General features: G+C 43.6%; 1 protein-coding gene across 1 annotated transcript; it reads right to left on the bottom strand.

Annotated features, from left to right (window-relative positions):
• Window positions 1-3593: 3593 nt before the first annotated feature.
• On the bottom strand, window positions 3594-25582 carry LOC146172895 (uncharacterized). Its single transcript, XM_084584187.1, has 10 exons — window positions 25466-25582; window positions 16785-16853; window positions 11891-11956; window positions 11247-11294; window positions 11056-11127; window positions 8164-8211; window positions 5014-5040; window positions 4852-4893; window positions 4736-4772; window positions 3594-3779 (listed from the first exon to the last, which is right to left on the bottom strand). Exons 1-10 carry the CDS (start codon window positions 25580-25582, stop codon window positions 3628-3630), a joined length of 678 nt encoding a protein of 225 aa, XP_084440313.1. The 3' UTR covers window positions 3594-3627.
• Window positions 25583-25974: the final 392 nt, after the last annotated feature.

The raw sequence follows: 25974 nt of genomic DNA, 5'->3' as shown, positions 1-25974 counted from the left end.
TAATCACATAATACACAAAATGACCAATCTTTTTTTCTACATGGGACAGCAGCTGTTGTACAATTTTATTTTAGCTTTCATGAACAATACCACACCGGCTCCACATGACCTCCTGTCAACCCTTGGTATGCATCATAATCATACTCCCAATAATGTATTTGTCTAAGGGCACCTGTGCATGCATGCACCATTACAACGCACGAAAAATACCGGAAGACATCTGCGCGAGCTGTTTACTTTCGTTCCCACCTGCACGGGCAGATGCCTATGGGATATGCGCTTCGACTAAAACGGACGCTTGGGCGAGTTGGTAATCGATGAGTGCAGACAGCGCAAAAAAAGACGGGGACGTTTGTGTCCTTCCCACGCCTCCGTTTTTTTTTTTACGCTGTCTGCACTCATATGCCCTTCGGTTCAAAAATTTCGCATGAGATTAGTCTTCCGCGTTGTCGTCTTACCTCGTCCTTGCACCTTTCTGTCGATCAACCCACCTTTGTTGTCTGGTTCAGCCTTTGCTGCAAAGTTGACAGAACAAACTGTCGAAGATGCTCATCGAGCTTGGCTTCTACCACGACATACGCGGTGGCCATGAGGGCTTGGTTTTAGTTCATGGTATTTGACGTCCCAAAAAGATTCAGGCTATGAAGGACGCCGTAGGGGAGGACTCCGTAAATTCGGACCACCTGGGATTCTTTAATGGGTTTGACATCGCACAACAAACAGGAGCCTTGTTTTTCACTTCCATTGAAAAACGGCCACCACTACCGGGATTTTATCCCGCATCCAGAGCAGTCAAGCGCCCTAAACACAGGCGCCACCGCGGCTGGGCGTCATGAAGGCGTCGATTCAAGCAGCTCAATTAGCGGGACTCTGATGAGAGATTGAAGCCTGTCTGCATATCTGGTGCCCCGCGCTCAGATCTCAGATAGACTACTGTCTTCCAATACGGAGGTGTTATAAGCTGGAAAAGACAGAAAGGAAACGGAGTACAAGTGTCGCCATCGGCGGCTGATTCCGCATGTAAAATAGGTGCGTCGACATCGATTTTTGGGTGTAGATCTCAGAGGCTATTCACTCAAAAATCGCGGCAACTCTTCTTTTATTGCGATAGCAATACTGCGCCAGGTTTCAAGCTGTCGCGTATCCCCGGCCGACGCCGTGTTTGACCTTGGACAGCAACCGCTTCAGCCGAGCTCCGCTGTTTCGTCCTCGCAACGCCATGCTTGACCTTGAGCCGCAGCTGCGTCGACACTTGAACCGCGCCGTAAGGGAAGGGAGGAAGGGGGGAGTGCTCACGCACGTTCACACACAGTTTACAAGCGTCCGCTCTCCGTACTGACGCACCGCTCACTCCTGTCCTCAGGCACTTCGCACTGCAGGCGTTCCCCGGATCGCACTCTCTCACCGCATGCGATGCGAGCAAGGTCCGATGTTGCATGCGCGCGTCGAAATCCAGGCACGTGCGCCAAAGCGGTGGTCGGGACGCATCACTCAGGGTCCAAGCCTTCTAGCTCTCCGAGTGCTTCCACCTCGTCGACTACTGATGAACACATGACTGCTTAGGAACGCCGCAATACCACTAAGCGAACAAAGCGCGCTGAAGAATCGCCGGAAGAACAGTCGTAACCATTGTGTGTCATGTTTTACTCTATAGCCAAACTATCGATCCACACAAGCTACGCCACAAGCGAACACACAAGCGTAACCATGCGGCCATTGCTAACTCAATTTACCAGACTTAACCAGAGCTAAGCCACTGCCATTTTATTTCGGTAAGGAATACATCACGAATTCGTTTATAATTCTAATTTTTGTCGGCTATAATAGCGTATTTTGACTCCGGACAGGCGTTAGCGTATATAGCCAGAAAAAGAAAGAACGAATAATTTAAATAATTAAATGCTTTTATTGTAAGCCATAAAAAGAAACTCAGTTTTTACTGAGAGCGATAATTACGGTGAGTTGTGTTCAGTGTCCCTTTAAAAAAACACTCTTGCTCTTACAATCAGCAGAGGCAAATGCTGGACTTGGTCATTGTGAGAAGCCAACTGATACGGACACCGTAAGAAAAAAAAAACAGAATATTTCGTGTTGATCAGTGTGAAGTAATAAGAAATAAAGAAGATAATTGGTTTAAAAGTTGAAGAAAAACAATCCGAAGCCTCCGACGAAAGCCGAACCCATGGTTAGGATTCTTTATATACTGCGTGCAAACTTACACGAGAACAAGCACGGCAGCTAAAGGGAGAGCAGTAGGCAGGGACAATTTTTCATCTTTTTATTTCACATCTTCCATTTCGTATTCGGTCGGGGTCAACATATCACTGCGTGATTGACAAGGCAGCTTCAGAAGACAAATGATAACATGCTAGACTTACTGAAGACATTGAAAGGAAGCCTTATCATGATGACTTTTTTTTTTTCATGAGCTTAACAATGTACGTATGCGTGAATAATGATATTATCTTTTCTTTTAAGGAATTTTATACAACAGAAATTTTGAATACACATGAAGCTATTGATATTCGCATTCTCAATGTTTTCTTGGTGGGTTAAATATCGACGGTCCTCCTATATTGCTGCATTGTATCCTTACAGTGATTGATCTATAGTACAAAGTAATTACAAGATGGCGTGGTGAAGTACGGCGCGTTGTCTCTACTTGTGTTGCTGTTTATGGAGGCAGAATAATGAATCGCCTGCAGTTCAAGACAGCGGTGTTTCACTGTTCAAGGCAAAGCATTTACCCTCGCACATTACAGAACTTTAGTGCGGAGCAAGAACGAAGCGATTTACTGGTGGTTACTGCATGCGTGCTCGAGCATTTAGCGCCACCGTTACGCATACATACAGTGTCCAAAGGTAGTATTTCGACTCCCTTTGTTGTTTATTAGAAATTGTTATCTCTAACACTGACAGCGTACTAGGCCGTTTACGGGAACAGCTGTGATTTGTACGTAGGTATTATGAAAAAACAAAACAAAAACTTTTCAATGGTGTTCACGCTAAACATTCAACGCAACTTGCTTTAAAATGTGATGACAAAGAAAGTAAATCACTGTGTATTAAAAATTGGAATTACTGAAGCAAGAACAACCTGATTACGAGATTCTAATCTGCGGTTAGCTGACCGAAATCTGGGGTAAACTGACAAGCGCAAACCATAAAATAAGCTTGGAAAAGCTAGCATCTCGAAATCCAGGGTACCTAATGCTCGAATAGGTGGCATATTACCTTATTGCATGAAATATAAGGAAACAAACCATGATGATGTCGCGGCATAAAAATGTTCTAGGTATATCTGTTGCGAATAGCGCAAATGCTAAGCTGACTCCCCGGTTGCCTTATTTGTGTTTCTGTACACGTGGTATAATGAGTTGGTATGAGAACATCAGATGAAATCCTATCTTACAGAGTAACTGGGCACTACAATGAAACAGTAGGATGGCTTTACTTTATGGATGCTGTTAGCTGAGAATAAGCTACGAGAGGACTCATTTTTCTGACCTATTGCTTTTTCTCTTTATTGATTCCAAGAAGCGAGTGTTTCGGCTGCGGGAGTTCTTGCTCAACTAACATCTACGCGTCTACTCTACATGCTATAACCACGACGCTGAGAATCATTATTCATGGCTCGATCGTAGAGGTACCGTTGACTGGAAGCGGCAGGAGTCCTTCCGGTGGCGTCTCCACGACATCGTCAGTGTCCACATCATCGACGACCTCCATGGGGCCCATCCTAGGCATGAAGCTAAGTTGCGTGATGCCGACGATGTAACCTGGGTGGAAGCAAAAGCAAAGAGAGAGCTTTACGTTTTAGTATAGCATGTTTGGTTTGGTAAAACTTTATTTCCCACAGTAGGGGTCCTGGAGGACACTCGGCTAGGCGCCAGGTGTAGAGGGCAGCTCCCACGTCGGCACAGTATAGCATGTTTCGCGCGCGCCCGGCAGCTGAGTCATTAGACTGTTCCTTTAATTAAGGCGAATTCTTTAATGGCTCTTGACTCGCCAGCATGTCTGTGCGTTCACGAGGTGTCCGCGAGATTCCGCGGGATATCGCGAGACTGTGACGTCATCACTTGGTGACGTCATGACCAGATGTGACGTCATGACCAGTCGTGACGTCACATCCGGTCATGACCGATGACATAACCAGGCGATTCACGCTGATGCGGCCTCCTTGTTATTTAGCGTTCGGTCCGGTGGTGGCAGGGACCTTCTCAGTCTGTAGTGTCTTAAGATTTCCCTATATGTTTGCAGCCTCTTGTCCATCCCAGGCGCCTGTAAGTTCGGAATTTCCCAAGTCCCGTCTGGCTTTTCCACACGTAAGTGGAGGAAAAGGCGGACGATAAATGCGAAACCTGTGCAGAAATGGGTACTCTCGATTATATAATCTGGCAATGCCTTGATTCCCCTGGCGCCATGGAAAACATAATAGTAGACAAGCCTGGGAACTGCTACTGCGGAGAGAGTCCCCCGCCAACCAGCAGCAAGCTATCCGCCTAGCGGCTGAAGCCGCTAAGAAACACTGTCGCTTCGTCTGTCTTTAGAACCCTGCGTAACTTAACAGGAGCACTTTAAATTTGCAATACTCAATCTACATGTCTTCTTTTTTTTTTTTTTTAGAAATAACACCCTGTCCCGAGTTTTTTTCGCGCCGGTCTTTTGCTGCTGCAGCGGCTAGCTCATGTTCGACGTGTGTTACTTATAATTATTGCAAATGGAAGATGCTCACCTTCTTTTACAGCTCCTTGGAAGTTAGGACCGCAGACCTGAAAATAAGGAAAATGTTGTTAGTGCTTGAACTACGTGCAGGGAAGCACAAAATGGCCGTTGTTAGTGTTCTTTTACCTTGGTGAAATGCTTGAAAATGCATTCCACGTAGACCTTGTCCTGAAAAACGTAAGCAGCGAGGGAAACACGCAGACAACGTTGAGAATGCTTCCAAGTCAGATGTGTTGATTCGAACTGTCACATTGCGAAATGGGGCAACCCAATTAGGAGAATACGAACCTGTGTTTTGTAGTCTTTTTCTTTGTACTGAAATGAAAGAAAAAAAAAATGTAAATGGAAACGGAAGCGCTCTCACTAAGTAACAAACGCACTTGTTTTTTTTTTTTTTTTTTTTTTTTTTTCTGGCTTTTAGGCGTTCCATGAAAGTACTTGGCAGATATAGACAGAGAATCAGCCAAAAAATGTTATGGAAGTTAAGCAGACGTAAGACATTCGGGTGCCGCAAACGTGGAAAGGAGGGAAAAGGGGGGGGGGGTAGAAAAAGAGAGGAGAGAATGCACGCTTGTCGTGCTCGAGAAACTTCAGTGCTGTAATCTTTACCTGCATTAGGAAGAAAAAAAAAAGGACAAACACAAGCGCGTCGCCCGTGCATCTACAGATGGCAGACCAAGGCTGTAACTAAAAATCGTTGTCAGCCTTAACTCTAAAATGCTGCTGCGAAAGCTAGTGCCATGGCGTCGACTAGTTCTCATGACGTCCCGGTTGACCTCTATAGACCGAAATCGCGGCAGCGGCAGAAGTGCTCGCTAATTGCCATGAACTGCGGCGCTAAGATAATATGTCGATATTATTGGCGCAATGGTTTCTTCTGAGGGGCATTTGCCGAATGACAATACGGTTGTGTCCGACTGTGAACAGCGCTTCTTTGATGGTAAACTCAAGCGAAGTATGAAACATGACATGCGCGAAATACAGATAGAGTGTTTCCTCTGTTTTTAATGACAGCCTTTCTTGTTGAACTACTGGACGCTTTTAAGTTAGTCATTTATTCCTTTTGCGCAATGGCGAACAAAGACTATTAGAGCTCCATATCTAAGATGACAGACCCTACCTATACACGTGTTTCAATATTTAGATGGAAATACGGAGGTGGAGTAGATTTCTAATCCGGTAGAAATTACTCATTACCATCTACTCATGGCTGCAAAGAAAAGCTATTTGCCTTTCTTAAAAAAATCGCATTCAGGGAGATATTCGTTGCGGTCCGCCGATGGATGGATGGATGGAATATAGAAGCGTCCCCTTTGAAACGGGGGGGTAGCAGTAGCTATCATGCTCATTTTTCTCCCTATATCTTAATTATTGTTTTAGATTGGTTAACTATACCATCATTCTATTTATTGAATTTTTGTTTCTACATTACTAACATTATGTAACTTTTCTGCTTTTAAGCCACCAATCTTCCAGTCGTTTTTTGCTAGATTCCACCGCCGGTTTATTCACCCGGCCACTGGTATCTCTAAACCCCAGAGCTTCAGGAACAGTGACTGCGCCTGCATCGACTTCCGGATGGATACCACTACATTAGAGTATAATATGGTCAATTGTTTCACTGGAGTGGGATAAGGAGCGCCATCTGTCGGGGCAAGTCGCTCTACCAATTGAGTTATAACTGAGAAGACTGCCAGAACATAGGGCGATAGCGAATGCATCGTGACAACTCAAAGCGAACACCGTGTTGCTTTAGTGTTTATGATACTCCATGAATGTACTCCAGACTTGAAATAATGGAGTAAATAGTCATTAGCATTCAAATATGTGTAACCAGACAACTGAACGGAGGAAATAAAAAATTCGGGCGTACTTCTTTCATTATTGTACAGTCGCGCTCAAAAGTGGAGAAACCACGTGAATTATTGCAGTTACTCTTTATATCTGTAAACAGACTCGTCTCGCGGAAGTCTTCCGGTGAGCTGTCAAGCACGTAAATTTGCTCAAAAGCGCCGTAATAGAACGCTGTCATGCAGTACTGCGATTCGCCTGGCCTCTAACTTTTGCGCACGACTGTACGTTCAAACATTAAATATTGACAGAGATAATGTACAAGATATTACTTTGTGCTTTATTATTTATTAACCTTCACGTTACAAGGACATGGAGAGGCATTTTTTATCGCGCGTTGCCTGTTTATTTAAATAGAGCATCTTGTTAATTACTTCTTTTTGCTTGTAAGGAACATATGCTTAAGTGCACATCTTTTTTTTTTTTTTTTTTTTTTTTTTGTACGCAAACTTGCCATAAAGCATATTATATAAACTCATGTAAATGGTTTTCCGTGAGGAACCGGAGCAGGCTCCCGCTCTTAGCGTTCTCGGTGAGCCATTTAGAAAAGTCATCTTCCCTTGTTGTGGTTAGACCCACTTCGCGCAGAATCTTTGTCCTTGATTCCCTTGTCCCTGCACAAGTCCATAGCAGGTGGCGAACATCCACTTCTGCAGCTGGTGTGGAACATTTTGGGCATGTGGTTGGTCCGATTTCAGCTTGCGATTCCCATCGGCATTTTACCGACGGGGTAAGGGCCGCCCCAGCTCTTATCCTTCTAAGGGAAACCTCCTCCAATCTCGTTAAGTTACGAGGGAGTGGGAATGTACACGGGGGAATGAGGGCACGTGTACTTTTCCTTAAAGAGGATGCTAAAATGGAAACAGCGGAGCGGGCATCGAAAGGGAGCCTGGTGGGGGGCGCATTAGTATGTGGAACTTCGTGTGTGAGGTGGTCAACTTTTCTCTGCTCAGCGTTCTCAGCATTGTCTTGTGTCCAATGTATCTGGATGCTTATCTTTGTTTTTTTGGTTTTCACCGTCGCCGTCTGTGCCGTCTCTAAGCGCACCTTCAACATAATAGTGCAGCCGCTATCTGAATCTTCTGTTTTTACAGAAACAGGATACATGGGTTCCTATATCGCATTACGGCTCCCCTTTTTATTTATGCAAGTTTATCGTTTCTTTACCATCTCGAGTTACTATCAGCTGCTGACACTCTTCAGAATTGGAGAAGCAAGGCACGCGCTGTTGAACGGCCCTTGACGTCTGTCGCAAGTTCGTAAAGTCATTCGGTGAGTTAACTTTTCACTTAAATGCCAAACTTCTCCCCGTTTGCAGTGGACTTCACACTTCACTGCTACAGTTACTTAACAGCCGCTGTCATCTGCGCACAATTACACCAGAACTTTACCCACACGAAGGTCTTGATCACGTAACGGTGCCCAAGTCGGTCTTCAGAAACGGCCAGGGCAGACGAATGCGACCATGGCGATATTAGTTTTGTGAAACTTATTTCAAGCCCAGCTCGCACGTCATGGTGCGTGTTCATCACGCGTGCCATAGTCGAGCGCATAGCAGAGGGGCAGGCAACCCTGCGCAATACTCACCGCCTTTGAAATGCATCCTTTGTGGGCGTCTCTGGTGCTGTTCATTGTCTGCGAAGAAGAAGAAGGAAGGAACAGTAAGAAGAATGGACGTCGGGGGCGTACAGCTCATGACGTCGCGGGTCGAGATAACCTTCTCGGCGAGGCTTCAATGCATCGCGATTGTGCAAGCCCTCGGAGCCTCCGGCGATATGCGCGCGCGCAGGTCATTATAATTGGTAGCCCCGGGGAGCGGGTCACCGGTGAGTGAGGACCCGCGTCGTTGTGGTAGTGTGTGTAGGCTGCCGTATTCTGTCTGTATCCGGCGCTGTACTGCGAAGCTGGGGACGTCAGTTGCGGTACAAAGGCGGACGGAGCTGACCTTAATGAATGCTTCGACTGCCGTATCAATGCACCTCTAGCCATCCGGGAATCCCAAGCTCCTGAGCGCCCTTTTGAAGGTGACATTTTATTATTTAAAAAAAAAAAAATGAAAAGAGAGACATCCGGGTATCAATAAGACAAAAAAAAAAAAAATTATATCACGCTTTCGAGCGCACCCTGCGAGAAATCTTAAGAGAAAATCGAGAAATAAAGATTTACTTCTTTTCTTTTTCTTTTTTTTTTTAATGACAGCATAGGAGCGGGATTTGTAGCTTGCAACGGAGTTAAAATGGGAGGGAATTGAAATATGAAACTTGCAATTATTTCTTCCCTTTCTTGTTTTTTTTTTTTGCACAACATCACTGGATTTGTCAAAAGCGAAAAGCCGGAAGTGCGTTGGCGGTTTCTCGTCACATGAAGGTGCAATTAGCGGCGACAGTGTCTGAATAGCTTAAGCTCGCGCTTCGATACGAACGTCCTTCAAATAATAGCAGAAAGGTACGACGCGAGGGACATGCTATTGTCAAACAGATGTCGCCACGGATTGGTTCATTTTCTTTGCCTAGTCCCATTTCCTGAGAACTTGGATAAAAACAAGTTCGCCCTGTATCATTCCGCCCCTTTCCTTTTCTACATCAAATACAGTTCCCGTTCTAGACTACATCCTTTTCTATAGTTCAGATGTATGAATGAAGAGCTTAATTACTCATTAGCCTGCACTCAAGCATAGACGTACGCCTACATATCGAAAATATCGCCCACATGACTGTAGTTGAGTGCACGATAATGCGATGGTTTAACTCGTTCACTATCTTTGCAGGGATATCGCCCTTCGGATTCGGTGACAGAACTCTTCGTTTTTTTTTTGTTTTTTTTTCGCTAAAGCAAGAAACAGGTACGGAGGGGTGATACGGTGTGTCGGAGGCTGCGATGCATGGGTGAGTATGGATGGAGACGGAGCGATTTTGCTCACGTCTGACAAGCAAGCGCAATTTACCACGCCATTGAAATGAACGCACACTTCTAAATGTCTGTCGAGACTTTCAGCAATGCCCTGACATGATAGTAAAGCATTATCAGCACAAGTGTAACATTCGTTTCATACATGCAAAGCGATGCAGTAAAAAAAAAAAGAGAAAGAAAATCAAGAGAAACTTATGAGGCTCAGAAAAGAGTCAGTGAAGATAAAAAAGGTTTGCTGATCTTTATGCACACAGGGAGGGTGAAAATATGCTTCAGCGAGAATTCTAAAAAGGGGTCAGTTTTATAGTTCTCTTTATGGTTGCAAAATTATCAGAGGTAAAAAATACATTTATGTATTCTTTAAATAGCCTTGATACAGCGTATAGCGTTGGAAGTGCTCAAGAAATGTCAGAAAAAAAAAAACTGTTTTGAAAAAATTTTTTTTGTAGAAATGCAACTATAGTAGAAGGAGGAAGATCTAAAAGCTTTCTATCTTGTTTCTTACGTGTCACTAGGGGGCGCAAATTAATCGCGACCTGCTCAATTTTCTCCGCATGAAAATGCGGCGATTCTTCTCATTCGGGGATAGGTGCTGGCAATACGCGGCAATGTAATTCATTTACATGAAAAGATGTCACAGCACACTTGTTGCTCTCGACCACAGTATTGAGCTTTGATAAACAGTTGCTCTGGCGCACTGCCCCAGGGCAATTAACGGAGAGTTTAGTCACTATGAGGATGTCAAGCGCAAGCAAGCACTGCCTTTCTTTTTTATTAATGCGTAATCAATAACGTCCATAATGTCGTTTTTAGTGAAACAAGCAGTCTATTGGAAAACAAAAAAAAAAAAAAAACATAAAAGAGGAAACTCCTCTATTGCAGGCCCGAGGCGACCCCATCCACTAATATGCACGACACTCCTAAATTACTTTAATATATGTACTATACCTATTCTTGCGTGGTACTGCGCCAGGTAACTGCGAGTTCTGCACATATTTTGTGATGACAAAGGACCGTGATAACCACTATTTAAATGAAAGAAGTATTTGGTCGTCTTGTAATAGAATATTCTGCGTTCTTCATATCTCATTCTTTCGTCTTTGATTCGCACAAGACAAAATATGACGAATATTCTCTCGAAATCTTAGAAAAACAGCGCGCAGGTAACGAGACACAATCAAGAAGACACAGACATAGCGCTGTGTCTGTGTCATCTTGACTGTATTCCGTTACCCTGCGCACTGTTTAGCAAAGAAACATGTACCAACTGGCCCGGCTACTTTCTGTGTTAAAATCTTAATCAATATTCATCATATACATTTCATTCGGTGTATATTTTATGGTATTTGCGCGAGATATATCTATCTTGTGCGAACACGTAAGCGCATAGTTGTGAACTTAAGGGGTGTGAGGCCTAGTTGAGGCCCTATAGCTCTATACGCTACAGTAGACTCTCTAGCCAATATGATCTAGTGAACATCGTACGTCTTGAGAAAAAAAAATCAACATGTATACTCTTTTAAAGCAATGATAACCGCTGCGCGATAGGAGCCAGTAGTATATACTTACTTCATTATCAAGGCCCAGGAGGCTGAGGTATTGAAGGTATTTGCTGAGGTTCATGTTTCCGTTGCTTCGTACCTGGGTTGAATATATCAATGGTAAACAGAAGAAAGTCGCATAGTTATGTTAGTTAGCACATCCTTTCACACGCACCCCGAAAAAAGGGTAGCACGAAAGCAACCGCAAGCAGTACTTACCCATCCTGTGCTCTTTAGCATACATCGGCTAAGTCTGGGCAGGTACTCCTGTAGAGTTCCAATCAATAACAGAAACAAAAAGCAGCACTTAGACATATGCGCGCATATTAATGGCTGTCACGAATATTATTCATTTGTATGGACGCTCAAATGACTAAGGCGGATACTATTCTATCTTATTCTGACCGGAAGTGCCTGTATTCTCGCTCCAGTAGAAACCGACGCATATAATCCTGGAAGCTTTAATATGAAAATTTACAAAAAGCTTCCCTGCAGTATGCCATTTGAGGGTTGCATTAAGACTCGAATAGCACGAGGAGAAATGGCATATTCTTACGGATGTCTCTTCTTTCACATACGCTGTTTTGGTTTCAAAGGTCAACGTGAACGATTTTTCGATAAGTGGCTTTTAAAGAGTCCAAGAGCGACCTACAGGGCATTTCGGAACCTGCATGGTCCTTATGTCCAAGGCCTTCCTGAAAATACTTCATCTGGCATATAGATAAACGCAGAAACTCTCGGTCACAACATAAAAAGGAAAGTACCAACGCCGCTCCTGGAAAATGTATCATAAGGTATATTGGAGCAGAAAGAAAAAAACTATTACTGTCGTCGTTCTAGTAAGCCGGATTCGAAGCACTTACCTCGATATCGCTGGGATGTTCAGGGAGGTGCTTCTGGCATCGAATCCATGTTTGAGGATCGCTCATCTGTAAAAACGCAGGTAATGCATTGTGTAGTGAAATTCGCAATCCAGTGAACAGTTCGAAATAGGCATGAGCTCCCAATTATCGCGATATGCTGTTGGCTGCACTTTGTAGGAGACTGTTTCTGCAAGCACTGATGATATTAATACGAAGTTTCCGCCGAACCTTGCATTCCTTCTTTACAGCCGGCAGTTTCTCCGCGCTCATTTTTCGTGTTTCACGCGATAGCAGTAAAGGCGCCGTTCTTCGCAAAATACGGCGTCGGCGTTTTCGGCGTTGTGAGACAAAAATTACGGGCATGACGACGGCAGTTGGTGGTAGGCTAGTAACGTGTCTGTGCACTGATTGGTAGTCGGTTTGTGTGACCTCACAAAACCACGTGACATGGCCGATTGGGGCAATGCTCTTCCAACTGTGACTTCGCCTTTGGATAAAAGGGTCAAACTGCAACCTTCCTTACCCTTAGATCAATTAGACACGCATATATGCTACGTAGACGCGTTCGCATATGGCTTGGCTAAAGCGATTATTCGTATAATCCGGTGGCATGCAATTGTATGGTTATTAGAGTATATTGGATAAATTAAATTATTACTGATACAGTATTAGCACAGTGCATTTATATTAACGAGGATCAGCAAGACCAGGATCCGGAAATAGAGTCGGCAAACAGAAGCTGTTAAGGCTCTTGCACCATACCCTTGAAGGCAGAGCTTAAATGCCCCTTGTATTTTTGGCAGCCTGAGGTATTTGAGGCGTCATGTATTCGTGCCATATTCGCACCGTCATGAGCGTATACCGCATACAGAATAATGTATTTAAGTTCCAATATAAATTATTTTTCTTGTCGACAGGGTTCCCTATTACATTAGATCACTTGAGGGCTGGCTTCCAATGTTGTCTGGCATTAAAGACCACTTCCTTGCATAGAACTTAAAATACGTATCCTTTTTTCCCTGCTATTTCGCTGTATACAACGGTACCATACTTGATTTTATAGAAACAAAAAAATGCAGTGAGTTTGGAATAGCAGGAGAATAACTGAAAAGCGTTATTTCGCGTCGTTTTGTCAAAATCAAGTACTACGTCCTCTCCATATTTCGGCAGGAAACACCAATAAAGATTACATTCTTTAAATGGTAACAATACATTTAGCTGCTGGTGGGGATATTTTGCCGAGTTTCTGCGCACTTCGCACGCTGTCGGCTGATTTCAAAAATGACCTTAGGTTTCACAAGAGAAGTCACGTATAACAAAGGGGTGGAATGATATTCTTTTTGCCGGTATTCGCGTTTTTGTTCCACGAGTAGGGTTAGATTTTCCGCAAAACGAAATCGTTCAGTCAGAAAAAGTGGTAGGCTTATATTTATACTTGTTCAATTTGCTTTTAACTTTACACTATTTTTTCAAGGTGTGTGAGAGAAAGAAGGTTGGCCGCAAATAGAGAAGAAATAGCCATTCGTAATAAAATTAAGTGCTACGCGGGACCCTTCATGGAAGCTTAATATTTATTTCAAAAAAATTTTTTTTGCATGTTCTCAAAGGCAAGAGGGGGTGGAGAAAGAGCTGCCTTATGGGCAACTTGACAGGCTCACAGATGCTACATAAGAGCAGTGGCAGATACTGCCGAAATGGTACATGAAATATTGACAGTGATTTGTTTTGGAGTGGTAAAAGACACTAATGTATTGCATAAGGGGTATTCTTCTATTCTTCTAGTGGTGTTGGGAGCACAATACGTGCTACTTTAATATACATTTCACTATCAAAACTTAAACACGCACACGCACGCACGCACACATACATACATACATACATACATACATACATACATACATACATACATACATACATACATACATACATACATACATACATACATACATACATACATACATACATACATACATACATACATACATACATACATACATACATACATACATACATACATACTTGCATGCACAGTAGCAAAAATATGTCGAGGTTCTGGATACACTCCTGCATCGTTACATTTTCATGAAGAATATTTTTCACCCTTGTAATCATGTCACAAAACATAAGCAGTTATTAGTTCTTGATGCTGGGACCTCCCAGTTTTCCATGTGACGCGCATGATGCTTGTGGTAGTTTCTACATATATATTAGGTTTGTAAAGAAGTTATGTTTTTTTATATTTTATGAAGGCTTTACATAAACAAAATTCATAATAATGTTCCATTTTTACTAAGTTTAGTTCTTTAGGCATCGTGTAAGTTGAGCATTGCATAGGTGAGTTTTTGATGAATTTCAAGCGAAAGCTTCACTGGGCTGGCTGCGGCTTGTTTCGAGTACGCCGAAGTTTGACCTTGAGCCGACCTTCAACCGCGTGACTGCGTACTGCTCGCCTCCGGCTTCTTCTCGTTCGCACGTGCGGTGTGCACGGTGCGGGCGGCGCTCGATTCATCTGCCGCTGCTTCACTTCTCCTTCTACATTGCACAGATGCTGCTTCTTCTTTACACATTTGGCAAGCTTCATTTGTACTCGTACATATCTCCACAAGAATACATTGCCTGACACAATGCCACGCAGCATTCCAGTCCACTGCCCACCATTTCCCTCCCCCACCACCGCTGCCCATCTGGCTCGCGACTTCAAAATGCCCTCGACACCTTCGTGCCGTCTAGATCCGACTGTGGTGTCCTTGAGGTCCGCAGACATCCACGGAGGAGTCGCGTGCTTTCGCTTTGTCTACTTAGGTTTACTGTGTTAAACCTTCCCTTAATTTTGAGCACTCTTTTTCTGAATACTTGAAGGTTTATTAGATTATTAGATATGCTGTTTCCCCACACGAGGAAACAGTTGCGCAAAGTGGACAAGTTAAGCGAGTATTAAAGCCAAATTCTCATCGTTAGTAGAAGTACATCGCGGTGGCGGTAAAGTAGGCCAGTAGTGCAAGCTAGTTTAGTTTTTACGGAGTCAAACTGTGTGTCCAACATCATATGTTCTGAAAATATGCCCTGATGTTTTGAAATTATTTACAATGTCTTAACAAGTATCATTCAGGACGAGGTGGTGTCCTTGTTCAATATATTTATCTTTAGCCCGAAACACAATGACTTTTGTTTGGTATGTGTTTTTTATCATGCCGTTCGCACAGACAAACACCTATGTTTGAAAAAATTGATTTTCTCGCGAAAAAGAGATTCGATATCATTATCTGCGATAAGTAATATTGTGTCATCAGCGTAAATTATGTTTTACAGAGTTATGTATTTCGAAATTGTCATTTAATAAAGTATTAAAGAGATAATGCCCCAGAATTCTGTCTTGTGGTACGCCAAATGATTTTGTTTTAGTGGGAGACGATTAGACTAACGTACTGCTGGCGGTTTTTAACATCAGAATGCAGCATATTGATCGAAATACCACTAATGCCATATGATTTGATCTTTTCTAAACGTTGCGATTTAAGCTATCAAACACCTTAGTACAATCGACGAATATTCCTGAAACTAAAGTTATCCTTTCGAAATTATCCCGGATGTATTCATTTAGAGTGATTAGAGAAAGCTCGGTAGAGTGATGTTTTCTGAGAACAAACTGCGAGTAAGTTTTTACGTTATGTTCTTCTGTAAATGACACAAGGCGTAAAATCAGAACACTTTCTAGAACCTTTGAGAATAAGGGTATTGATATTAGTCGATATATAGTTATCTAGATTGTTTCTGTTCCACTTCTTATAGATTATATCTACTATGGAAATACGTAACTCACGATGAAAGACCCCGGTATTAAGTAGAGGCTGAAAATATATGTCAGTTTACTGGCAATAATACCTAATACGAATTTCACTGGACAAAAATACCGAACTTGAACTTGAATGGACTTAAATACCGAAGCCACAAGAGGTGCTGTTTTTTAGGTTCACTATGACTGTTTGCAGCTCTGATATTACAAGCCCACAAAAAGTGACTGTGGAGGACCGCTTGTTACATAATGTATGTTATCTTCATCGACAACTGGAAATGACAGGTTGACTAAGTAACCATTGAAAACGTTTGCCAGTGAATTTACTTCCTTTTACAACTCTACCATCAATACAGAGTTCATTGATTGAAGTTTAAGATTTCCCCGTTCTAAGGAAATCCTTAAATTTTCCTGTGTTTTTGCGGGGCTCGACGCTGTCATAAATTCATAGTTCAATATTCTATCCGGGCATGCCTGCTTTCTTCATTAAGTTGGTTACGATATCGTTTGGATTCTTTTAGGAAACTCGGACATGATTTGTGAGAGATTTAGCATACATAGAGTATTTGGTTTTGATTGTTTTTAGCATATTTTTATTAATCCACGGTTTTCTGACTTCTCGTGACTGCTTGTATTCTTTCTGAGGGAAGTGTTTTGCATATGTTGTTTAAATATTTTAAGAAATTTGTCAGACGCCCTATTGGCATCATCTATGGTCACGACGTCAACCAAAGACAAGCTTATTATTTCTTGTCAAAAGCTTTCTAGTCTTTGAGGCGAAATGATTTGAGTTAATACATCAGTTTTATGTTCATTAAAATGATCTAAAACGACCATAAATATAAGAAGATGATCGCTAAGATCACAGGATAAAGCTCTAACTATTGTATGGTAGTGGAACTAGTGAAACTATGGTAGTGAAACTAGTGAGAAAAACGTCAATTACAGCGTATTGTATATAAGGACATGCTGATCACCGGAGGGATAAATTCTATGCTACTTATCCAATCAAAACTACATCATCATCATACAGAGGGAAGGAGAAGAAAGAAAAGGAGAAATCTTGCATGCACTTTCTCATGCGCACTCAGGCGTTCGTACCTCTGGTATGACGAGCGGATTCTTCAATGGCTCACATGCCCCCCAGTCAGACGTGAAGAACTCCTGGATCTAGAAATTAAAATAAGATGATGTCTTCAATGGAAAAAAATAAAATAAAAACAGACGCCGCCAGCAAAACAAAAAAAGAAAAGGGGGAGGGGGAAGAAACGAAACAGGGAAGAAAACACGAGACTGAAACAAACAGGCTTATGTGTTCTATGATGTCCGTCGTCTATTCTGGTAGACTACAAACAATAAAAAGAAAAGGTCTGGTTGAACAGACAGTGCTATTCTGGTCAGCCACACGGTAAATCAGGTACAATTACCAAGATTGAGCTTGTTTTTTACACAGCTTTCCTGAAAAATAATAGCTTTCCCAGTAACAAGCAGCTGACTTTGTTAGGTAATCAAATTATCAACAGCAATATTGCAGGCCGATGCACATTTTCTTTTGTTGCGAAGGCTCACATTTTCTTTAGATTTATAGAGGCGAATGAGTGTTACAGAAAATCTTTCGCTGCAGGCATGCTTTTGGTGGCTAGATATAAGCGACTGTTTCGAAAATACACGATGAGATATACAAAATGTTGCGTTGTGGAATTCACTAAAAAAAATTTTGCACAATACAGCATAATTGAGGAACAAGAATTTACAGTCCGCCAGGAGCGGGTGGCGTGAACGTATTTCGGCATTAGCCGGCGCTGGATACAAAAACATTTATTTATTTATTTATTTATTTATTTATTTATTTATTTATTTATTTATTTATTTATTTATTTATTTATTTATTTATTTATTTATTTATTTATTTATTTATTAAATCTACCTTACAGGCTCCGAAGTCCGAGCATTAAGAAAGGGGTGCACAAGAACAATGAAAGAAAAATAATTACAGGTCGTGATAAAGCACATGATTATAGAAACACGAAAACATAAGTGCATGAAGAAGATAAAGCACACCAAAATGACCCTTTGTATTTAGCTTGCGTACAATTTTTCCCGGAATGTTTCGAAACAACGCCCGGTCATCTTCGGAGGCGATTGTGTTGGGAAGACTATCCATAGTGAAATGGTTCGTAAAAAGCAGATGAATTTGGACGCAAGCGTTTTGCAGAAATCCTTCTCATCATTCCTGCGGCATCCCACGTGACTTCACCACAACACATAGTGTTCCTTTTCAAAAATGCTACGACGGCACTTCGTGTTGGGAAATCAGCGCGGCTGCTAGCGCTTCGGGCTCCAATGACGGAAACATGCTAATAGTAGCTAGCTCACGCTGTAAAACCGAGGGAGGCCAAAAATGTGTCGATGTCGATGGAGAAGTACCTGCTTTAATGGAACTGAACTTCTTGAGGTGACTAACTTAACTTATCAAGCTGGGCCATACTGCCAAAAGTTCTCCCTTGTTAGGAAGGATATTACACCAAATGGAATAAAGTTTGTTCTACTTTCTCGCATGAGAATTCGGAACTGTTAACTTGGGAACATGCTGCCTTTCTCACGAGTTGCACTTCTACCAAGTGAGATTTGCGGAGCAAGTTTTAGTTGCGATTTTGGTTAGATCTCGGTTTGGGTTGCTATCGGACTCATCCCTTGCTTACAGCTCTGCGGGACTACTTTATATATAGCACAGAGGCTTCAGGATACCTAGTCGAGTAACTGTGCAACCTGGCGAATGCAACAGCTGTTGACATAACACTGCGGAGTAGATGAAAACATTTCTTTGTGCCATTTTAAGTCCTTAGTTGTTGACAAATGTAAAATAAATAGAATAACAAGCGCGACATCCTTCTTCCTTCCTTGAAATTGTGGCCTTTAATGGGCGCAAGTTTCTTTTTATGCTTGTCAATACGTAACGCAATACGAGAAACAAATGCAAATATTCCAAAGAGCATACATTTTCAGTAATAACTTTGACATTTGTTTTTTCTTTAGTGGTCAGAGAACGGAATACTCCGTCTGATGTTGTTAGCGTCATCCCGGCTTATTTCCTTCCTTTGAAAGTAGTCATATATTGCTTACAGCTCTTAACGTTGTTGAACTTGTTACCAATGTTCCCGTGCTTGTTAATAAATTTAACCTAAAACAAAAATGATTTGACGCCCGGTCTGTTCCCCACACTTCTTTCGTTTTGTCGATCGCTGTCTGGCATTTTTACGGAGTGTTATAGATACTCGGGATTTTTAGGCGGTTTTACTTTTCCTCAGTGTTATCTTTCGTGTCATGCCATCACTCGAAGCCGCGGCAGCTTCAGCTGATTTGATTTGACTTGATTTGACTCGGGCTATGAGAGACGCCGTAGAGGAGGATTTCGGAAATTTCGACCACCTGGGGTTCTTTAACGTGCACTGACATCGCACAGCACACGGACGCCTTTCTTTTGGTGTCTATCGAAAAGCTGCCCCCGCTGCCTGGATTCGATCCCGCGTCCTTGGGTTCAGTAGTTGAGCTCCCGAACCACTGAGCCTTTTGAGCCACTGCGACACGGCACAGCCTCAGCTGAGGCAAGTAGGGTTTATGTTATAGATAAAAGTAGAATAAATAAAAATAAAGGAAGGTTTGAGGTTTATTGGCATCTTCCATAATCTTGTAAAATATTGCTATGATCGTTGCTGACACGTCTAAACAAGAGGATTGCGCAATACACTATGAAACACATTCTATATCGATAATTCGGGTGCTAGCTTACATCCGCGAACTGGGCGGAAAGATTATAGCTCCGATTTTTTTTTTTTCAACCTCCCGGCGTGGAATTTCCGCCTACATAACAGCGCCGTTGGCGGTGTCGTACAGAGACAAATAGAAATACGGTGAAACTAAAATAGGCTTCTAAAAACAGCATTTCTTGCTTCCTCGTTTCGCTTGTCTTCCCTTTCTATTTTTTGTTTTTTTTTTTTGTCATATGCTGGCGGCGGGATGCGCCCAGGCCCAATTGATAATTACAGTCATCTTTCCTCCTGGAACAAAAGTAGCAAGAAATAAGGCGGTCTTCGAAGGCACTTGCAGGGCAAGATGTGTAACCCGATTGGAAACGGCTTGCAGGGCGTCGCTTTTTCCTTGTGCCCTCACGAAGTGGGTCTCCCGATTGCCCCCTAGTAGGCGCGCTTACATTTGGTTTGTGTTTCTCTTTGTGTGAGTGCCTGCATTTCGGCGATCGAGAATGCGCCTTCGGCATGTGGCTCTCTATGTGGGGCGCTTGGATTGTCAGTGGGATGTCTCTGCGAAGAGTATAGCACATACTGGTCGCCCGGGAGATACAGTTCGCGCATGCGCTGCCGTAAAGTGACTTTCGTGCTGGCTACTCAGATTCTTCTAGTGTCGAGCGCTATTTTAATGGGGCGCAACTGTTTAGAGACTTCCTTTTTACGTCCATAGATGGCGCGTTCCCAGTGGCGTTTTCTCGGGCTTTATCGTTCACCTTTAGATAAGCTTCGCTGCTTTCTAGAGAAATGACGGTGTTGCTTTCCTTGAGACGCCAATTATATAACAGCTAGTCTAGTTCACTAGATATGTCGGTGAGGGCTCCTTGGCTAATATACATCATTTATTTCAGTTTTACAAAAGTCGAACGAAGCTTACGTGCTAATAAGCATCACTATTTGGATTATTAATCCTCCAGATATATGTGAAACTGGTCAAAACTTCCTCTCCACTCCTCTGGCTCCTCAAACCACAATTGGAGACGACTAATTAGTTGATAATTGACAAGTTAATAGTACCATGTTACCCCTGCATTTTCTACGATCATTTTAATATATCCTGCTTAAAAAACTATACTCGCCTGTGAATTGGCGCGCTGGCTGAGCTGGTACAGATTCATTTTAGTAAAGGAATAATAAAAAAAAAAAGCCAGTATTAGGCCACTTCGTGACGTGAGCTTCGTGGCGGACGTTCGTGTCTAAGACACACTTGTCTGTTGCCTAACGACCGGGAAAGCCTCCGTTGCCTGCACGTTACGACGAGTCCAGCGCCGGACACGCGAAAGGAGGTGACGGTCAGCGCAACCCAAGTACAGGCCGTGAAAGCAAATCCGGGCGATCGTAGAGATGACATTTCTGGAACGGCCGGCGCAGCAGGATTCGTGTTGTCGAACCGGGACAAGATTTATTCGAAACGTGTTTTTTGCTTTTTCTTTGTTGATCGATATAATATGCAGAGTTCTGCGGGGAGGCAGGCGAAACGTGCGGTGCTCGAAAGCGGCATAGATGTCCCGAGTGGCGTCACGTGCGAACTGCATGCCACCGATTCAATGATGCAAGGTGTTTCCTATCTGGAAGTAAAAAATTAGGCCTCCCCTCCCTCCCTCCATTTTAATATGGGCTGATATGCGACACGCCGGCTAGAGTGCGTTACATAACCGCAACCATGAATTACAGCTGGGGCTAGATTTGAATAGGCAAATAGAATTTACGCCAAGCAAAATGCGCTTTTTATGTAGAAACTTGCTTTGTATAGAAATGCACTTGATGTGAACGAGCTTAATTTGCCTTCTATAGATAGATGCGCCGCTGATAAATGTGCCTGTATAACGGGAGTAGGTCGAAGGCTTTCACGTCGCAAAGTACATTTGAGATTGCACCAAGTGTTAATCTCGCGTCAGATATGGATACTGTATACGTTATATAAACTTGTTTGCGCTGCGTTGCATCTCGTCTTCGAAATTACGGGCGCAGCTCGTCGTATTGTGTCATCGTCAGATCCCATTTCCAATCTGTTCAATTTTCTGCAGGCTGGCAATTTGCAACTCCTGCCAACCTCTCCTTGTTACTTTTAGTTAAGCTTTCTCTCTCTCTCTCTCGTTCTTTTATTGTTAACACATATGATATTGTTGTAAAATTGCATAGGTGAAGCGAATGCCTGTTATCATAATAATCTCCATGAGCTTTGACTAGATTGATTGCATGTACAAGCCCCTCCCTACAGTCTCCATTAGCCTTGTACCGCATCTTACCTTGGTCACTCCGTACGCCCAGCCAATCCTCTTATTTCACCACTTGACGTTCTGCCGCTCGAGGCAACCCTTTTCTTGTTTCAAAATCCGTTCTGTTAACACATATCATCCTTGTCTGTCCACCTCAATATATGCGCCGCCCCATATGCTTCTCTATACTGTTTATTTTCTGAAGGATATAATTAACGAGAGTTCTCTAGCCTACACTGCCGTCTTTTTTTCCGTTAACGTTAAACCCATCATTTTACTTTCGTTATCGTGCAGTTTGTATTACGCGTAATGCGCCTGTACACCTACTGACACGCACTGGTAGCTTGCCGGCTTATTTCGACAGACCATGCCGTGCAGGGCGCTCTCTTCAATTAACGTGCGCCTCCTGACAGAACACTCCCGCCGAAACGGGGCATTGTTTATGCCGCGGCCTTGAAGGGACGCAGCGTGACTATCCGGTGATCCTGCAGTGCACTGGAAAGGACGTTTGGTCATGCCTCCAGAGCGGCCAAGTGAAGAAAACACCACGGTAGAAGCATCAAGGTTCAGCGGGGCATGAAACGATGAAAGCTGGGCAACCAGAAGGAAGCGCTCGTCGGCCAACCATATAGAGCGGGCCGCCATCTAGCCGGACCATCAGGATAGCGGGGCGCCTACATCGCTTGTTTCCTTGTTTGAGCGTCGTCGGTAAGAACATCTGGGATACGCGAGTGAGGCCTAGGTCTCATTCAGAGTCGGAGTGTCGGCTCGCAGCGTCCGTCTTTGTCTGATTGTAGCGTGCCTACGCGGCGCCTGTACGACTTGTTTTCTTCACGTTTCGACAGGCTGTGGGTTCAATGAACGCGACGTTAGTCGTCTGACGTCTCTGTTACCTACCCCTCGAAAGTAGATAGCTACTTAATTGCAGTGGTGCTGAACCAACAGAGGACCACGGATAGCGCTCTATAGCCAGCGTGGCTTACGTAATATGTGGTTGTACGCATTATGAGAGCCCTTAATACATTTCGCCAGCTCACCCCCCCCCCCCCCCCCTCCCTCTCCCGAGAAAAAAGGAATAGCCGTAAAACAAACAAAATGAATATAGAACTTGCAGTTTCAATGGCAATGAAGACATATATAAATTTTGTGGCATGCAGCGGTCGAGTGATTTGCATACTCTATTCTAAGAAAACTAATTTTCGTGGAAACGGAATCGGTGATACTCGTAATCTGAGCCAACTGCCTTACGAGTGAACAAGAAAGGTGTCTACAAAAAGTATCTTGCCCTTTATCTTGCCCTTTCCTGCTACTTCAGAACCAGAAATGCGTCGGTAGCCCTCTGTGGGTGGTTCCTCCTAATTGAACATGTTCTTTCTGGCAATGCCTGTTTAGCTTTGCACTACCGAGGCTGAATTTTGTGTGCCTATATCCGGAAATTCGGGACAAAGCGCGGTTTTTCCGCGGGATGTGGTTTACGAACGCAATATTTTGTAGGAGCGCATTACAGAAATAAATATTCCTACAGGTGATCTCCCTGGATAATTATAGATTTTATTACTCTCCTTGCTGGCATCACGCACAATGTAATATACCTTCCAGCATACCCTCCACCGCGTACAACCAGTGCCGTTTAGTGACCACTGTCTTCCTGTCTTTGGGATCGGAAAAAGAAATAGAAAACGAAACAAATTTGTATGGGAAAATTGGAAACCTAATGAGAGGCTTCGGAGGAAAAACTAAAAGCACCAGGGAGGGTAAAATTAAAAATGTGGTAGAGAGAATTATTATTGTTTGATCATATTGCTGGGTGGTTCCGTGGCTCCTCATTTTCTTTAAACTCCCCATTCAACAAGTACTATAGCGGCATTTACATGAACCCGACCAGAGCGGGTAGAATCGAATTGTCGGGTAGTAGACAGGCTACTGGGTTCATGTAAACGCCGCGTCAGGTCGCCTCGTCGCGTAGGAGACTCGAGCCCTCGACTCCGCATGGATTGACCGACAGCTTCCTCTGCAGATTACCCTCTTTCTCACCTGGGAACGCATTTTCTGCATCGAACAGAAGTGGAATCCTGCTATTACTCGTGCGGTTGTCCCTTATACAGCCAGAGCAACGAGTTAGAGTTGACTTATTCGCAAAGACTTTATGCAAACAGACCTTGGTCAATTTCCTGACTAAAACCTCCACTGTCGGGTTCATGTAAACGCCACCTGTGGGGCACTTGAACCATAGCTTGAGTTTTGCCGTAAAAACAAGACAAAACACAAAATAGCTTGAAACAAATTTGGTTTTTCCAATTTTTACATCAAGCGCTATATACTCGCAAAGCGTGCGCGGAAGGTCTTGCTTTAGAACAGCGTGGCAGTTAGCAGTCGGGGTATCGGCCTTGTTTTTGTCTTCGGTGATCACCTTTTGTAGCGAAAGCTGCACTAGGCTAGTAGAAGCGAGTCTCGCCATACCTGTCCGAGGCCACAACTGCGCATGCGACGTAACCATGGCAACCAGCGGCGCTGTTCCACAGGGGCTCTGCCGCGCCGGTCTCTACCGCTGCGTCGACTCGTGACGCCACGTACTTCGTTAAGCAGCGTTATTACGCATGTGCAAACCGTTCGTGTGTCACCCAGTGATTCGTCAGGTACGTGGTACTCGCCACAGAGAGGAGGAGGACGGTAGTGACATCCTAGCAAATGAGATTCTAGCATACAACGTCGGCGAACTTTGACGAGTTCAACAGAACACTGGCTGTGCTCGATGCAACGCTCGGTCGCCCGCTGCCAAAGTTTTAGTTCCACATTCTGTTCAGCAGCGTTGAACACCTCAATTTTTTTCCCCTTTTCTTTTTCTTACAGCGATGTCACTGGGTTAGAGGCGGAGTTCTGTAACGTATTCTCTGACATGTGCCTCATATAGGTGCCCTCTTGGCATGAAAAATTTGTTTTACGTTGTAACTTACAGATAAGGGTAATTTGGATACCACGGGTTGATCAGTTCATAAAGCAACGTGGCCTCAACTTACATTAACATTGTTTTCCAAACTAACTACTTTCGCTTTTTTTTTGTGTGTGTGTGGCTGTTCAGAACCACTTGTAGGATGCCACGGCCACCTACCATGATGTCAGGAAGGATGGCTAACCATAGCAGCACGGATAAAAGAGAAATTGGGGGAATAACTGCTTGTGTATACCTCAAGAATTCGCGGGAGGCCTTCCCAATAGGCAGTGTGCCTGAATGCAAAGCGCGAAACCAAGAATTGGCGCTAAAGGTGGAGCCTTCGGCTTACACTGTCATTATTACAGCGTGATAGATTATAGTGTTTTGCAATTAAATCTTCTGTAACAAATTGGCGCACCAAGGCACACCTCAGACCGTGGGCCCCTCATGTCCAAGCCGACTCACTTCTGCGCTAGCTTTGCCTTTCGGCAACATTATCTTTTTCTAGACCAAACCTACAAGACAATAGATAAAGTTGCTTGAAAACATTTTTGGTTATTGCGTTGGTCTTTTTTAAATCGGGCTATCAAAGCGAGAAGGGATAGCGCTTGCAACAGCCCAGAAGTAAACTATTAAATGCACTGGGCAAAATTCGTTTACTGTTATAAAGCTTATTTCATCCGAAACCTCAGATATTCCCTCGGTGTTTACAAGCACGAGTTTTCTACGCAGAATCGAGCCCAAGTTTAACCTTCTGTAATAAAATTGACGTGCTATAAATAAAGCATAGCGATACAGCACTTAAAAGGTCGGACGTATTGTACTCACCGTTTGTTTGTCAATCTTGTCACTTCCAGCCTTTTTCTCAATCGGTCCAGCATTAGTCGAACCAAACCAAGCAGCCAGCGCGACTAGAAGAATCACGTGAAATCTGCACTCCCGCATGACTCCGCCGTGAGAACGTAGGTTCAGCTAACCCACTCGACTTCTGTGCCGTTTTCACCCAGAAGTCAAAGGTGACGTATTTGTTTCGACCCTCGGCGAGAGCGACAGTCGAACCACCTGCACTCGACGGCTTGCACGGTGGGATAAACTGTGAACGGAACAGCGGGACAGCGCCGAATATCGAACCAGGAGCGAAGATGTCCTCCGTACAACCCACCAACCGACTGGTCTACTCTTCTGCAGCGAGTGTAGGTCCGTGGATCGCGGGCAGCTGCATTTGGCCAAGTCGGAGAGTTCGCGCTAACGGAGAACAGGAGAGGGTAGGAGCAATCCTTTCCTTCTTCCTCGGTCCGTCGGTGGCTGCCGTTGTGCCATTTGCCCTTTATAAATGG

The sequence above is a fragment of the Amblyomma maculatum genome, chromosome 11 (genome assembly GCF_055883805.1).
Source record: "Amblyomma maculatum isolate TAMU_Amacu chromosome 11, ASM5588380v1, whole genome shotgun sequence".
NCBI lineage: Eukaryota > Metazoa > Arthropoda > Arachnida > Ixodida > Ixodidae > Amblyomma > Amblyomma maculatum.
This window is presented reverse-complemented; position numbering and strand designations above follow the sequence as displayed.

Bases quoted from the DNA above. Each gene is read 5' to 3' on its own strand.
- LOC146172895 (XM_084584187.1), bottom strand. From the start codon at position 25,582: ATGCGGGAGTGCAGATTTCACGTGATTCTTCTAGTCGCGCTGGCTGCT. The intron at 4,894-5,013 runs GTTCGTATTCTC...TACGTTTTTCAG, and splicing joins AAAAAGACTACAAAACACAG to GACAAGGTCTACGTGGAATG. The intron at 4,773-4,851 runs GTAAAAGAACAC...CCTTATTTTCAG, and splicing joins TTTTCAAGCATTTCACCAAG to GTCTGCGGTCCTAACTTCCA.